The 12497-nt window shown below is 47.2% G+C and overlaps 1 protein-coding gene and 1 long non-coding RNA gene across 3 annotated transcripts in view; both read right to left on the bottom strand.

Moving 5' to 3' along the window:
- Positions 1–12497, bottom strand: part of dixdc1b (DIX domain containing 1b) — a 94345-nt gene that overhangs the window by 11560 nt on the left and 70288 nt on the right. For both annotated transcript variants that reach the window (XM_042343918.1, XM_042343921.1), the window contains exons 10-13: positions 3209–3259; positions 2382–2486; positions 1757–1810; positions 1341–1433 (exon numbers count right to left, since the gene is read on the bottom strand). In XM_042343918.1, coding sequence (XP_042199852.1) covers positions 1341–1433; positions 1757–1810; positions 2382–2486; positions 3209–3259 — 303 coding nt within the window. The remainder of the gene's footprint in view (positions 1–1340; positions 1434–1756; positions 1811–2381; positions 2487–3208; positions 3260–12497) is intronic.
- LOC121850784 lies at positions 4140–8659 on the bottom strand. The gene is made up of 3 exons (XR_006085756.1): positions 8555–8659; positions 5012–5157; positions 4140–4225 (listed from the first exon to the last, which is right to left on the bottom strand). It is a non-coding gene; the product is annotated as an uncharacterized LOC121850784 (long non-coding RNA).

Raw genomic sequence — 12497 nt, 5'->3', positions numbered from 1 at the left:
AATCAGTCACAGCGCACCTCCCCGCCTCTCTTCACCACCTGCTGAAGAACAACAGCCTTGTGTTCCAGCTCCCTCTGCAAGTTAGTCTGCGTAGAATGGCACAGGTTCCCAATTAGAAGCCATTCATTCCATGCGTCAAACAACACATCACTGATAACATTCCGCCCACAGAACACAGTCACTCCATTTTACCATATGCCCTGTGAAGCGCCGTAACAACGTGATAAGACGCTGGATCAAATGCAAAGATTATTATCGTCACGGACTAGCTTTCCTGTCCATAAACTACAGCTACTCCCAGACTCTGCCCCCGAATCCACTCCTGTACTAGACTCGGCCCAGCCAACAATCCCGTCCTCACCAGGCTCCCAACAGATGGATTCATGGGTACCACACCCTCGCCTATAGAGACCATCACATCCCAGCATCTCCCCCATCTCCATGATCTTCATCTACCCCACTCCTCCTTTCCACCTTGGGATCTGCTCTGCGTCCCTTGTCCCCTCCCCGCCCCGCTGTGTCAAGCAAGTAACTTGAGACGTACGTAAGGGAAAACGGAACAAATGAGTATACAAAATAGTCACTTCACAGTATATTCTGTGAAGAGCTTTGAGACGTCCCGAAGATGTGATGAACCACTGTATCAAATGTGAGATTATTATTATCATTACTATATACTGGAAAAAAGTTGGGATTTGACAGTAACTTGATGTTGAGACCAATGGATACTTGGAGCAAAACAGGAAACTCGAGAAATTGCTTTAATTTCCCCAAAATATCTAGAGTGGGGGGGGCGACAGAGAAAGTGGGGAAACTCTGCCATATCGAGCAATGCAGCACACTGAAGGAAAGGAAAAGATAATAGATATTGCAAGAATGCAATGCATCTAAAGTCTACACGTAAACCTCAGAACATGTAGAGGCAGCAGGAGTCAGGTTCTGTGGTTCTGATTCTATTCTAACCCTTAAAGGATTAAAACAAAAGTAGAATAAACTCATGAGATAGGCACTCATGAGGCACCTTTTGTGGATGTTTTTCTTTTCTGATGCCCTCCAACACTCCCCGCCCCACCTCCCAGCTAAAATTGCTTGTTCACTTCTTGGCTGTGTGCGGGTCCTTGCTGTGTACAAAATGGCCACTCAGTTTGCCTACAAAACCCAGTCACTACACTTCATAGCAGTCACTACAGTCACAACACTTTTATAGTGGGTCCTGTAAAGCTCTTCGAGACGTCCTCCTGACGTGAAAGGCACGGAGTCGAAGTGAGGAGTTATTTAACGAGACAGGGTAAGGCTAAGTGGGCCAGGTTCTGACGGGCGAGGGAGGCATCTCTGTGTACCTTTATGTGACTGGCCTCCGCCAGCTTCCTCACAGCCTCCTCCAGCTTCGCCTGGTGCTGCTGCAGCATGCGGTCCTTCTGTCCCAACTCTCTCTGCAAAGGAAGAACAGAGCAGGTCACACATCACCCACGCTGCGGCGAGAGGACAGGAGGGGATTGGGGGACGGACGAGGGGAAAGATTTACTATGGGCCCTCAAGACTATCTGAAGACTGTCTACACTCTGCCTCACCCCCCCCACCACACCCCCAACATTGTTTTATTTTCCAGTCTAAAGTTAGACACCCCTAGCATCTCCCCATCTCCGTGATCTACACTACACTTCTCCGCTCCCCCACTCCAACATGGGGTGGGGGCTTGAGGGTGGGGTGGTTTGGGTGAGGTTTCAACCAGAGGGAGTTTATTAAAACTCTTTACTTTAAATTCTCCCAGCAGTCTGCTCCGCTCCTCAATCTTCCTCTGTAGATCGAGCTGCCGGCAAATAAGGAAAAAAAAGACATTTACTAAAAAAAACTTAACCGTCACAAAAAACACAAATGTTGATTCTGTTCTGATAAAAGTTAAATATTGCGCCAACACCTCCCCCCCATCCCAACCCTCCTCCCCTCACCCCCTCTCCATCCTCCCCCACCTCACACCATAAAAGAGTTCACCTATAAACTTCGAGTTGATAAACCTACAAAAATGTCCGACAGACAAATGCGTGAGTCACTGCACAGACTGTGCACTGCACACTATAGCCGCCACTTTCTGTGCAGGTAAATTATACACAGGGATACGGGGCCAAGGTGGGCAACTGGAGTTGAGTTACAGATTAACCCTGGCGGAACAGGCTTGAGGGGCTGAATGGCCTCCCCCTGTTCCTATGAAACTGGCGGTGGGTGTGAAGCAGCAAGTGTTGGCCGCGCATCTGTCATCCCACAAGCCTACCGAGCGAGCAATAAATGGGGCCGGTGCTTTATTGTTGGGAGGGAGGGAACGGACGGGGGTGGGGGACGGATGGAGGCGTTATAAACGGGTTAAACAAAGCGAGGTTCCTCACGTTCTGGCTGAACAGCTCGTCCTTGGCCATGCTCATGCGCAGTAACTCCTGCTTCAGCTGCAGGATGGAGCTTTCCTGCTGCACCATCCTCTGCTGCAAGGCATCCTGACAAACAAGATGGAGACACGAGGGCGGGTGGGAACGGGGCTCACGGAATGGCTTTGCTCGGACGTCGCCCACCACAAACTGTTCGCCTACAAGACACTCAGTCATGTGCTCTACCCAGTGTTTATGTGAAGCGCTTTGAGATGTCCTGATGTGAAAGGCACTGGATGGGTGGGAGGGGCACGGAGGAGGGGCACGGAGGGAGGGGCACGGAGGGAGGGGCACGGAGGGAGGGGCACGGAGGGAGGGGCACGGAGGGAGGGGGGGGAGCACGGAGGGAGGGGCACGGAGGGAGGGGCACGGAGGGAGGGGCACGGAGGGAGGGCACGGAGGGAGGGGCACGGAGGGAGGGGCACGGAGGGAGGGGCACGGAGGAGGGGCACGGAGGGAGGGGCACGGAGGGAGGGCACGGGAGGGAGGGGCACGGAGGGAGGGCACGGAGGAGGGGCACGGAGGGAGGGGCACGGAGGGAGGGGCACGGAGGGAGGGGCACGGAGGGAGGGGCACGGAGGGAGGGGCACGGAGGGAGGGCACGGAGGGAGGGGCACGGAGGGAGGGAGGGGCACGCGGAGGCTTGTTTGAAGGCTGACCCTGTTCTGACACAATGCTCCTTTACTTAGAGCAGAGTAATGCCTTGAGGTGTAGCTGTTGGCCACGCACAGTGGGGGTCTCAGCAGCGAGGGACACGTTGCTGGGAGAGGGGGACGTCATCACATCCTCACCTTTACTCCCTGGAGGTTCCGTGATTCTTGTTTGTATTTCAGGAGTTCTTTCCTGCAATTTTCAGAAAACAAAAAGTAATTAATTTTGCTATATAAAAAGAATTCCCCCCCCTCTCCCCACCACCAGCCCCCCCACCCCAACACTCTAGCACCATAGAACTTTACCACACAGAGGGAGGCCATTCGGCCCATCGTGTCTGTGCTGGTTGTTTCAAAAGAGCGATCGATTCATCCCATTTACCTGCCCCTTTCCCCAACCCAGACCTCTGCAACCTCTTTAGATATCTGCCTCAAATTCCCCTCTGTCCCCTACCGCGCCCCATCCTGATATCCTGGTGAACATTCCCCTGAATAAACTTGGTCATTCACTCCATGGCTATTTGTGGGAACAAAGCCAACAAAACACTGTAACCATCCTGTCAAACAGTGTGAGTGACGTTACCAGGCGCTGCCTCATTATTATTATTATGATGATGATTTTTTTACCCACGGCTGTTTGTGGGACACTGCTGTGTGCAATTGCTGCTGCGTTTCTCCCACAAAATATACAGTCAATTCACTTTACAGTATATCCTGTGAAGCGCTTTGAGAGTTCTCGATGATTGATAAGGCACTGTATCAAAAAAGGATTATTATTATTTTTATCCACGATAGAAACGCATTCGGTTCCAACGTGAAACTCGGATTGCCCCACCCTCTTGGACGGAGGTTATTTATTTGTTTCCGCTGGCAACAGGGCATCGAGTAAATCAACAATGTTTCCCCCCCACACAATAAACATACCTTCAGTTCCTGACATTCTCCATACTTTGATCCAGACGGCCTTGATGAGACCTGATCAACACAAGAGATTAACACCAATGGATACAGTGCACTCACCGCCAGCAGAACAAACGGCTGTGTTACCTGGAACAAGACACCACTTACCAGTTGCTCCTCTGAGCAGGCTCCCTGCTCGGACAGGGGAAAGGATCCCTCTTGTTCGTCTTCAGGCAGCGAACCGTTCAGTAGCAAAGCCTGACGACAAAACATCGATAAATAAAATCTGGCATCAAATGGCCAGAAACCCACAGACCTGAACCACACAGAGACTTGTGGATTTTACACAACGGGAGTAGCTTTACAGTCACACCACAAACCCCAATTTCATTGAAAAGGGAGTTGGATAAATCCTTGTGAAACAATAACAGTGGAGTCCTGTAGCTCAGTGGTTAGAGCACTCACTTTGCAAGTGAGAGACCTGAGTTCAATTCCAGGCAGAGGGCGAAACCTTGGGCAAGTTTCCTTACTCCACACAGAGCCTAATAATAACCCTCCAAAACCAAAAACAATAATAAATTGGTCATTTTCAATCCACGACTGTTTGTGGGACATTGCTGTGCGCAATTGGCTGCCGCGTTCGCCCACAAATATGCAGTCAATTCACTTTACAGTGTGTTCTGTGAAGCGCTTTGGGACGTCCTCCCGACGTGAAAAGCGCTATATCAAATGCAAGGATTATTATTTAACAGTGAAAGGTTATGGGAGAGAGCAGGGAATGGGGTTAGAGAGCTCCAGTGGGGGAGCGAGCCCCAGCACAGATATGATGGGGGGGGGAGAGAGAGCAGGGAATGGATCAGACCCAAGTTTCACCTGAGCCTTTTTCCTGATCTACACACACAGGGTCTTTTTAAATTTAATTTTGAAAAAAAATCATTTATTATTATATATGAAGAAAACATCCTAAAAAAACACAAATACCTGTAAATAATAAGACATCACAATCTGTGTTTTTTTATTGAAACATTTGTTAAGATTTCATACTTGCAAAATGGAGATCATTTGCCTGGCTTCTTCCATCTCTTTTCCCAACTGATCCTGTTGATCCAGCAACTGATCTTCCCATTGATCATCATTCTCCTGCGTTTTTCCCGAAGTCATGGAATTCCAACCAGACGAGTTATTGTCTTCTGGGCAGAAAGAAGAGCTTTAATTGAAACTTCGAAAACAACAACAACAAACTTTTATATAGCAGTCCAGAATAATGGCAATCAATCAATCAGTCAAAGTAATCAGTCAGTCAATCCATCAAGTTCCAAGTCAAAGTGATGATGTGTAAAGTTGCTGCTCCCAGTAAATAATTTGTAAATAGATTATCCTTAGTTAATTTAATCAAATAAACTATTATTTATTAGTCATAATCACTGCATTTTGATTAGCGCCTCATCACGTCATTGAGACGTCTCAATCATTGTAAGTAAACCTCGGCTTACTTGGCCTTCTCTGTTGGTGGCTGTATACTTTGTGGGCAAAAAGCATTGTACATTAATATTAATTTATTATTCATAATAATACTTGCATTTGACAAGAGCGCCTTTCACATCGGGAAGAAAGTGCTTTGTAAGAATGCACGGCAGGTGTAGTGACTGTGTATATTGTGGGTGAACGTGGCAGCCAATTTGCACATAACAATAGCCCATAAACAGCCATGAAGTAACCAACCGATTTTATCTTGGAAAGGGAGGTGGAGGGGATTGTTGGCCTGGACACCAGGAGATGAGAGGAAATCCCTTCTCTTTTCGAATGGTGCCATGTCTTTAAGTTGTCCATCTGATCTTCACCTGACCACAAACAGAATGGTTCCTGCTTTCATTTCTACGCAGGAGAGTTTGTTTCTCTGCAGTTTGCTGTCAAAAATGATCTAGGATCGGGGTCAACTGAGCTTGCTGCAGGCTCCACATCTCATGTTGTGTTATTATGTCCTGTGACCACTCAGAAATGCTGGAGACCAGAGGCTGCACATCACATAGATAAAATACAACACTGTGTTCCATTTATCTATCCAACTCGAGATTGAGGAGAAAAACCTCAGCTTACTTAGCTCTTTTGGTGGCCTTCAAAGCAAATTAATAAGAAAAACATTGATAGTTTTGAAAAGTAGCTGACAAGATACAGTCACTACACTTCACAGTAAGTCAGTCTTATAAAGTGCTTTGAGACGTTGTCACATCAAGACCTACAGACTGATTTGACTTCTTCTTCCCCATAGCCTCAAACCTGAAGAATTTCTTAGCTCTTCAAGGCTTCTCTTCCTCCCACAATCTACAGGCTTTTAGCAAATCACAGAAATATACAACAACAAAATTACATTTATAGACAGCACAGAAGGAGGCCATTCGGCCCATCGCGTCTGTGCCGAAATACCCCAAGCACGGTGCTAGCTGAACAGTCCCACCTGATTTAGCTCACCGTCTCTCCTGCTCTTTTGAACCTGGTCTGCTCTACAGGCTCTGACCCTTTATTTAGGTTTCCCCGTAAAGAAAACATCATTTACATTTCACATTACAAGGTGTTCAAGATGATCCATATTGAGGTCACAAAGTAGGTGGGAAGGAGTGAGCAAAGGAGGGAGGGAGACTTGAGTTCATTGAAATCAGACCCTCAATGGATCAACACACCTCACCTTTTTCGGCAACATCCTGAATTTTGACACTGGGATTAATCCTCCTCCTTGCATTGGCGAATGCACCAGCAGCTGATGGGTAAAGCTAGGTTCCGTCTGTCGCAGTTCCACACCATTGATTAGGGAGCCTGGAGCTTTAAAGGCTAAACCAGCCATATTGACATCCTTTGCTCAAACAAGCCTGCGTCCCTCAAGAGCTAAATAAATAGGAGTTTGGTCATAACCACAGACCAATGAGGAATCCTTGGTGTTAATTGGAAGCATCTGTAGCTCCTTCTTTGCAAATGGGTTTCCACCTGGTTAGCCCAAACTGCAAGTTAGACTCACATGATCTTGCTGAAGACCACCAACTGAGATAGTTAAGAGAGGGAGATAGATACTTGGAAAGCAGCCATATTCAGGGATATGATGATCTGTTAAGTTATGATGTAAATGGTGGGACAGGCTGTGGAGGGGTCATTGGCCTGCTCTAATTCCCTCTCAACCCCATCACCACAGTCTGTTTGTGAGTGATATTATTTTAACCAGTTCTGATGAAAGGTCATCGACCTGAAACGTTAATTCGCTTCCTTCTCTCCATAGATACTGCCTGACCTGCTGTGCGTTCCTTGGCTGTGAAGCCTTGTTGTGTTTATCAGGGTCTGGGTGACATTGGTGATTCTGTGTGGCTCAGAGATGTAGGTGTTGCTGAAGAGAGACTCGGACGTGCTTCAAACATTCCATGTGAGGTGCCAGCACTGGGTGCTTGGAATACACTGAACAACCAACCTGTCCACTCCCTCCACTCACCGGCCTCCGGCCTGCTTCATGTCCCCTGCGTCACCCACCCCACCATTGGCTGACGGGCCTTCAGCTTCTCTGCTCCCACCCTCTGGAAATCCATCCTACATTCAACTTCGCTTCACCCCCTGCCTTGCTTCCTTCAAGACCCTCCTCTTCGATGGTGCCTTCAGCCACCCTCCCTGCCCTCACCCTCCCTGTCCTCCACAGCCTCCTGATCCCAACCACCAGCTCAGGTGCAAATCCCTGATTGCCTTGGAAAGTCCTTCTGCCGTGAAAAACGCTGTGTAAATGTCATACCTTGTTGTTTTGTGTCAGCTCGGACCGACTTGTCCAACAAGTGCAGACTTAGCTCAGAGACGTCACTTACGCTCAGTTACTTACATCCACCAGATGGAAAAACGGTAGCCAGCGCTCTGCGCTCTCGGACTTGCTGTCCTGACGGCACAAGACCGGACCTCACCCAGAGTCATCCTCGAGACCTGCCCAGGTGTGTTATCTCAGGACCCATTCAGGTTTCTGAGCCTCGGGACCTCTGGGACAGTGTGTGTGTGATCGGTTGTTGTACAAGTGGTAGTGTTTGTTACTCTAACATGGACTTTGTGAAGGTTCGTATTGCAATCTGGGATAATAATAATAATCCTTGCATTTGATATGGCGCATTATCACCTTGTTGAGTCGTCTCAAAGCGCTTCGCAGGATACACTGTAAAGTGGAGTGACTGTATTTTGTGGGTGAAATGACAATTGCGCACAGCAACGTCCCACAAACAGTCGTGGATTGAGTGACCAATTTATTATTATTACTAGGGGATACTATCCCCAGAAAAGTGATCCACCAATCAACTAACAACCTAGTTCCTACTTACTGCTGGGTAAACAGAGGCGTGTGTGTGGAGTAAGGGAACTTGCCCAATGGTTCGCCCTGCCTGGGAATCGAACCCAGGTCCTCTCCCTTGTGAGGCAAGTGCTCTAACCACTGAGCTACAGGATGGTGAGGAAACGTACCTTGGGAATGTTGGTAACATGCGCTGGGAATATTTCATGATCCTCTTCATTAGAGCTCCGAGTATGTGGCCCGACGGGTATGAATATGCGGTTTGCAAGCTGGAAAACTCAACTTACCATCCCCATTCTCCCATTCTTCTTTCTGGCTAGATAATTCCAAGCTTTCATCCAGTTCGCTTGAAATAGACTCCTGTTTTGTGCTGTGGATTGGGCTCTGTGAACTGACACTGAAAGGGAAAAAGGAAACAATAATTCCCAATTATTATAATAATAATCCTTGCATTTGATACAGAGCTTTATCATGTCATTGAGACGTCTCAAAGCGCTTTACAGGATACACTGTAAAGTTGATTGACTGTAGTTTGTGAGCAGCAAATTGCAACCACAGCAGTTTCCCACAAACAGTTATGGATTGAGACTGTTATTCCACAAACTTCAGTTTATCTCTGTTCAGGGGTCAGACTGGCTCAGTTGGTAGCGCTCTCATATCTGGGTTCAAGCCCCTCTGTCAGGGACTTTGAACTCACACAGTTCTTGGCTGATGCTCTGATTACAGTGTGTAAAACATTGAGTGCAACCTTGTGTCAAGATATAGCAATAACAAATCTTGTGTTTGTTAGAGCATCTGTATCAGGTCATCGAAACCTCTCAAAGTACTTTACAGGATTTTACTGTGAAGTGAAAGTGTATTCTCTACGATAACGCAGCAGCCAATTTTCACACCGTGACCCCCACAAACAGCCACAGAGTGAGTGACCGATTTGACTGGAGAGAAAAATGTCTCAAAGGGCCTCCAAACTGGGAGTGTTGGAGGGGTGAACCTGGCAGCTGATCTGCGCCAGCAACAACTTGCATTTACACAGCGCTCTTCCTGCAGGGCAGCATCTCAGAGCTTTCAACAGTGGCGAAGCCTGACACCCGCTCTGAGGGTGGGGAGGAGATGTCCGTAAGCATGTTCGAAGAGGATGGTCTTCAGTCATGATCTAGAAGAGGGGAAGGAGGGGGCAAGATGGGGGGAGAGTCCAAACCAACGTCCCACTAAAATAGGACTGGAATGAGTTGAACGACCATTTAATTGGTGAAGTTGGATTTTTTGTGACGGTTGCATTTTCCACCACCAGGGGGCGTCGTCAGTCTCTCTCACCCCCCTTCCAATTTTCTTCCCCCTTCACCCCCCTGGCACACCCCCCCGGCCACCCCAACCGGCCCCCACCTCCCCCACACACTTTCCGACCATCAGATTTTCCACAAGAATCTTGACTCACCGCAAAAAAAAAAGTTTCTCTGCAGCCACGAATTCTGTGGAAAAGTTTTATTGGCAAACTGTGAAAAGCCGTTATGTTAAACGTGGAATTTCGTAACAGCTCAGAACTGCGAGGTTCCCAGCTCTCGGCAAAAATATTCCCTTCACAAGGAAACTGCTGCTATTTGCATTTTTATCTCCAAAAATAGAACAGGTTATAGTTTTATAACTTATTTTATTTTGCCCGCAAAAACACAGTTAATTCACTTTACAGTATATTCTGTGAAGCGCCTTGAGACGTGATAAAGCCCTATATCAAATGCAAGGATTATTATTATTATTTCCAAAACACAGCCAGCTCTCTTTCCCCATGATTTGAATCTCATCTTCAAAGCTAATCTCTGTTTGTTTAAAAGGCAAATTCCTCTCAAAATAATAATCGTTGCATTTGATACAGCGCCTTATCACGGCTTCGAGACGTCTCAAAGCGCTTCAGAGTGTACTGTAAAATGAATTGACTGTATTTTGTGGGCGAAACTACACTTTACAGCAAAGAGCGTGACATGCTTTGAGGTGTTGTCCTGACATGAAAGGCACTGTGTCAAATGTGAGGATTTATTATTAATAATGTGAGGTTTGTCACCAACACTCCTTACAATGACAGTGATGAAAAATAGTGGATATTATTGCAAAATAAAAGTCACAAACTGCACTGAGATTCCAGGAGAAGAATCAGCGATGTTGTGTGTTGCAATATTTGTATTGAAAGCTCCGAACAGAAATTTCTACAACATCAACATTTGCCGTCAGCAACGCATATAATAATAATTATCCTTGCATTTGATAGAGCACCTTATCACGTCTTCGAGACGTCTCAAAGCACTTCACAGTAAAGTGTAGTGACTGTATATTTTGTGGGCGAAACGCGACAGCCAACTGCACACAGCAGCGTCCCACAAACAGTCGTGGATTGAGTGACTAAATTATTTTAAAGTTTACTTTGAAGGAGTGCAGTTTGCAAACTCAGCAGCCAATTTGTGCAGAGTGACGTCCCCACAAACAGCTGTGAAAATACCTGCCCAATTCCCTGTGTTCTTTTCCTGAACTGGAAAGAATCTCTTCCCCCCCACCCCCCAGTGAGGCCTGGCTTGTGAAAACCTCTCCTGGAGCCGTCAATAACATTCCTGTCTCTGTGGCTCTGGGAAAGTCAATGCAACACGGAAAAAGGAGTTAAAGCAGCTTAAGAGAAGATTTCCCTCTACCCCCATCACCTCACTAACAACATGATGGGCAAGTGTACCCAATCAAGATGTCACTCCCGGTTACGAATTACTCTCGTGGTTGACAATCCACCAAGTCCCACTAGCCCTCCCCATGACACTGTTTTGCGTTAAAATTTAAGTTACAGTAATAATAATAATATTCCTGGCATTCAATACAGCACCTCATCACGCCGATGAGACGTCTCAAAGCGCTTCACCAGATATGTTAGAGGGAGTTATGACTGTATTAAATGGAACAATTATGGAAAACTCTTAAATTGTCTTAATTTGAAAGCCAGTTTCTCTTTAAGAGATAGTTTTTATGGAGTGGCGTAGCTTAGCACTTAAGACGCTCACCTCACTAGCGAGAAGATCCGGGTTCAATTCCGGGAGGAGCGAAACTTTAGGTAAGTTTCTTTACTCCACACTGCTCGGTTTACCGAGCAACACGTAGGAACACGGTTGTTAGTTGTTTGGTGGATTGCTAAAAAAAATTGGTCACTCAATCCATGATTGTTTGTGGGACGCTGCTGTGCACTATTGGCTGCTGCATTTCGCCCACAAAATACAGTCACTCCACTTTACAGTGTATTCTGTGAAGTGCTTTGAGACGACTCAATGAGGTGCTGAGGCGCTGCATCAAATGCAAGGATTATTATTATTATTGCCCAGGGATACAGGGAGAAACAACTTCCCTTCTCTTTTACCAACAGTGTCACGGGATTTTCAACGCCCACCTGCACAGCAGACGGGACTCAGTTTATACATCACATGGGACGTGAAATACTTATTTGCATCTGCAGTCGTCTAAAGCCATCTGGCATGGCCGGGCTGAGCCTTTGCCGTCTCTTAGGCTTAAGAGTTCTCATCGGGAATAAAGTGCTGTGTTTCTCTGAGGCTCTGGGATGTGGCGATGGATCAGTCATCCCTGACAAAGAAGGTTCAGACAATGTGTCGGAGCTGGCTGGCTCTTAGCCAAGGGGTTTCACGACCATGATAGAGAGAGGGAGGGAGGGAGAGGAGGGTGGGGTGGATCGATGGTGGGAAGATTCTTATTCTGATGCAAAGCAGTCTGCAAGCGCAAAAAAAGCATTAGCCCATAGGCAGGCTGGCTGGCTGGTGCCTGGACAAGGAGGTGCCTGGACATTGGTGACATTAGGGGGAACAGAGATAATGGTGGTTCTTAGATCCTCCCCAAGACCCTTTAGGTATCGTCAAGAAGGGAAGAAGGAAAGGAGGATATCTATGCTGGAACAGCCTGAAGTCACCCGATCCTGTCAGATACTGGAAGCGAAACAGGAGCTTCCGTTGTTTAAGCTGTCCGACAGCCAACCATCCCATAATGAGCCCTGGGACCCTAGAGAGAGTCCAGAATATTAGAGAAAGGACAAAGCGGTGGAAGGAGAGATGAGGATTGGGGAGAAAATGCACATGCGTTGTTGTGGCCGGACTCCTGACAGTATAAAACTGGGGGATAATGGAGCGTCAATGTAGTCAGAGCAACAAAAGATGGTAAGAGAGGAGCCTGGTGATCATGTCTATATTATATTTGCAC

Source organism: Callorhinchus milii, unplaced genomic scaffold (genome assembly GCF_018977255.1).
Source record: "Callorhinchus milii isolate IMCB2004 unplaced genomic scaffold, IMCB_Cmil_1.0 Scaffold25, whole genome shotgun sequence".
NCBI lineage: Eukaryota > Metazoa > Chordata > Chondrichthyes > Chimaeriformes > Callorhinchidae > Callorhinchus > Callorhinchus milii.
The sequence above is the reverse complement of the archived record's forward strand: the minus strand, read 5'-3'. Positions and strand labels throughout refer to the sequence as shown.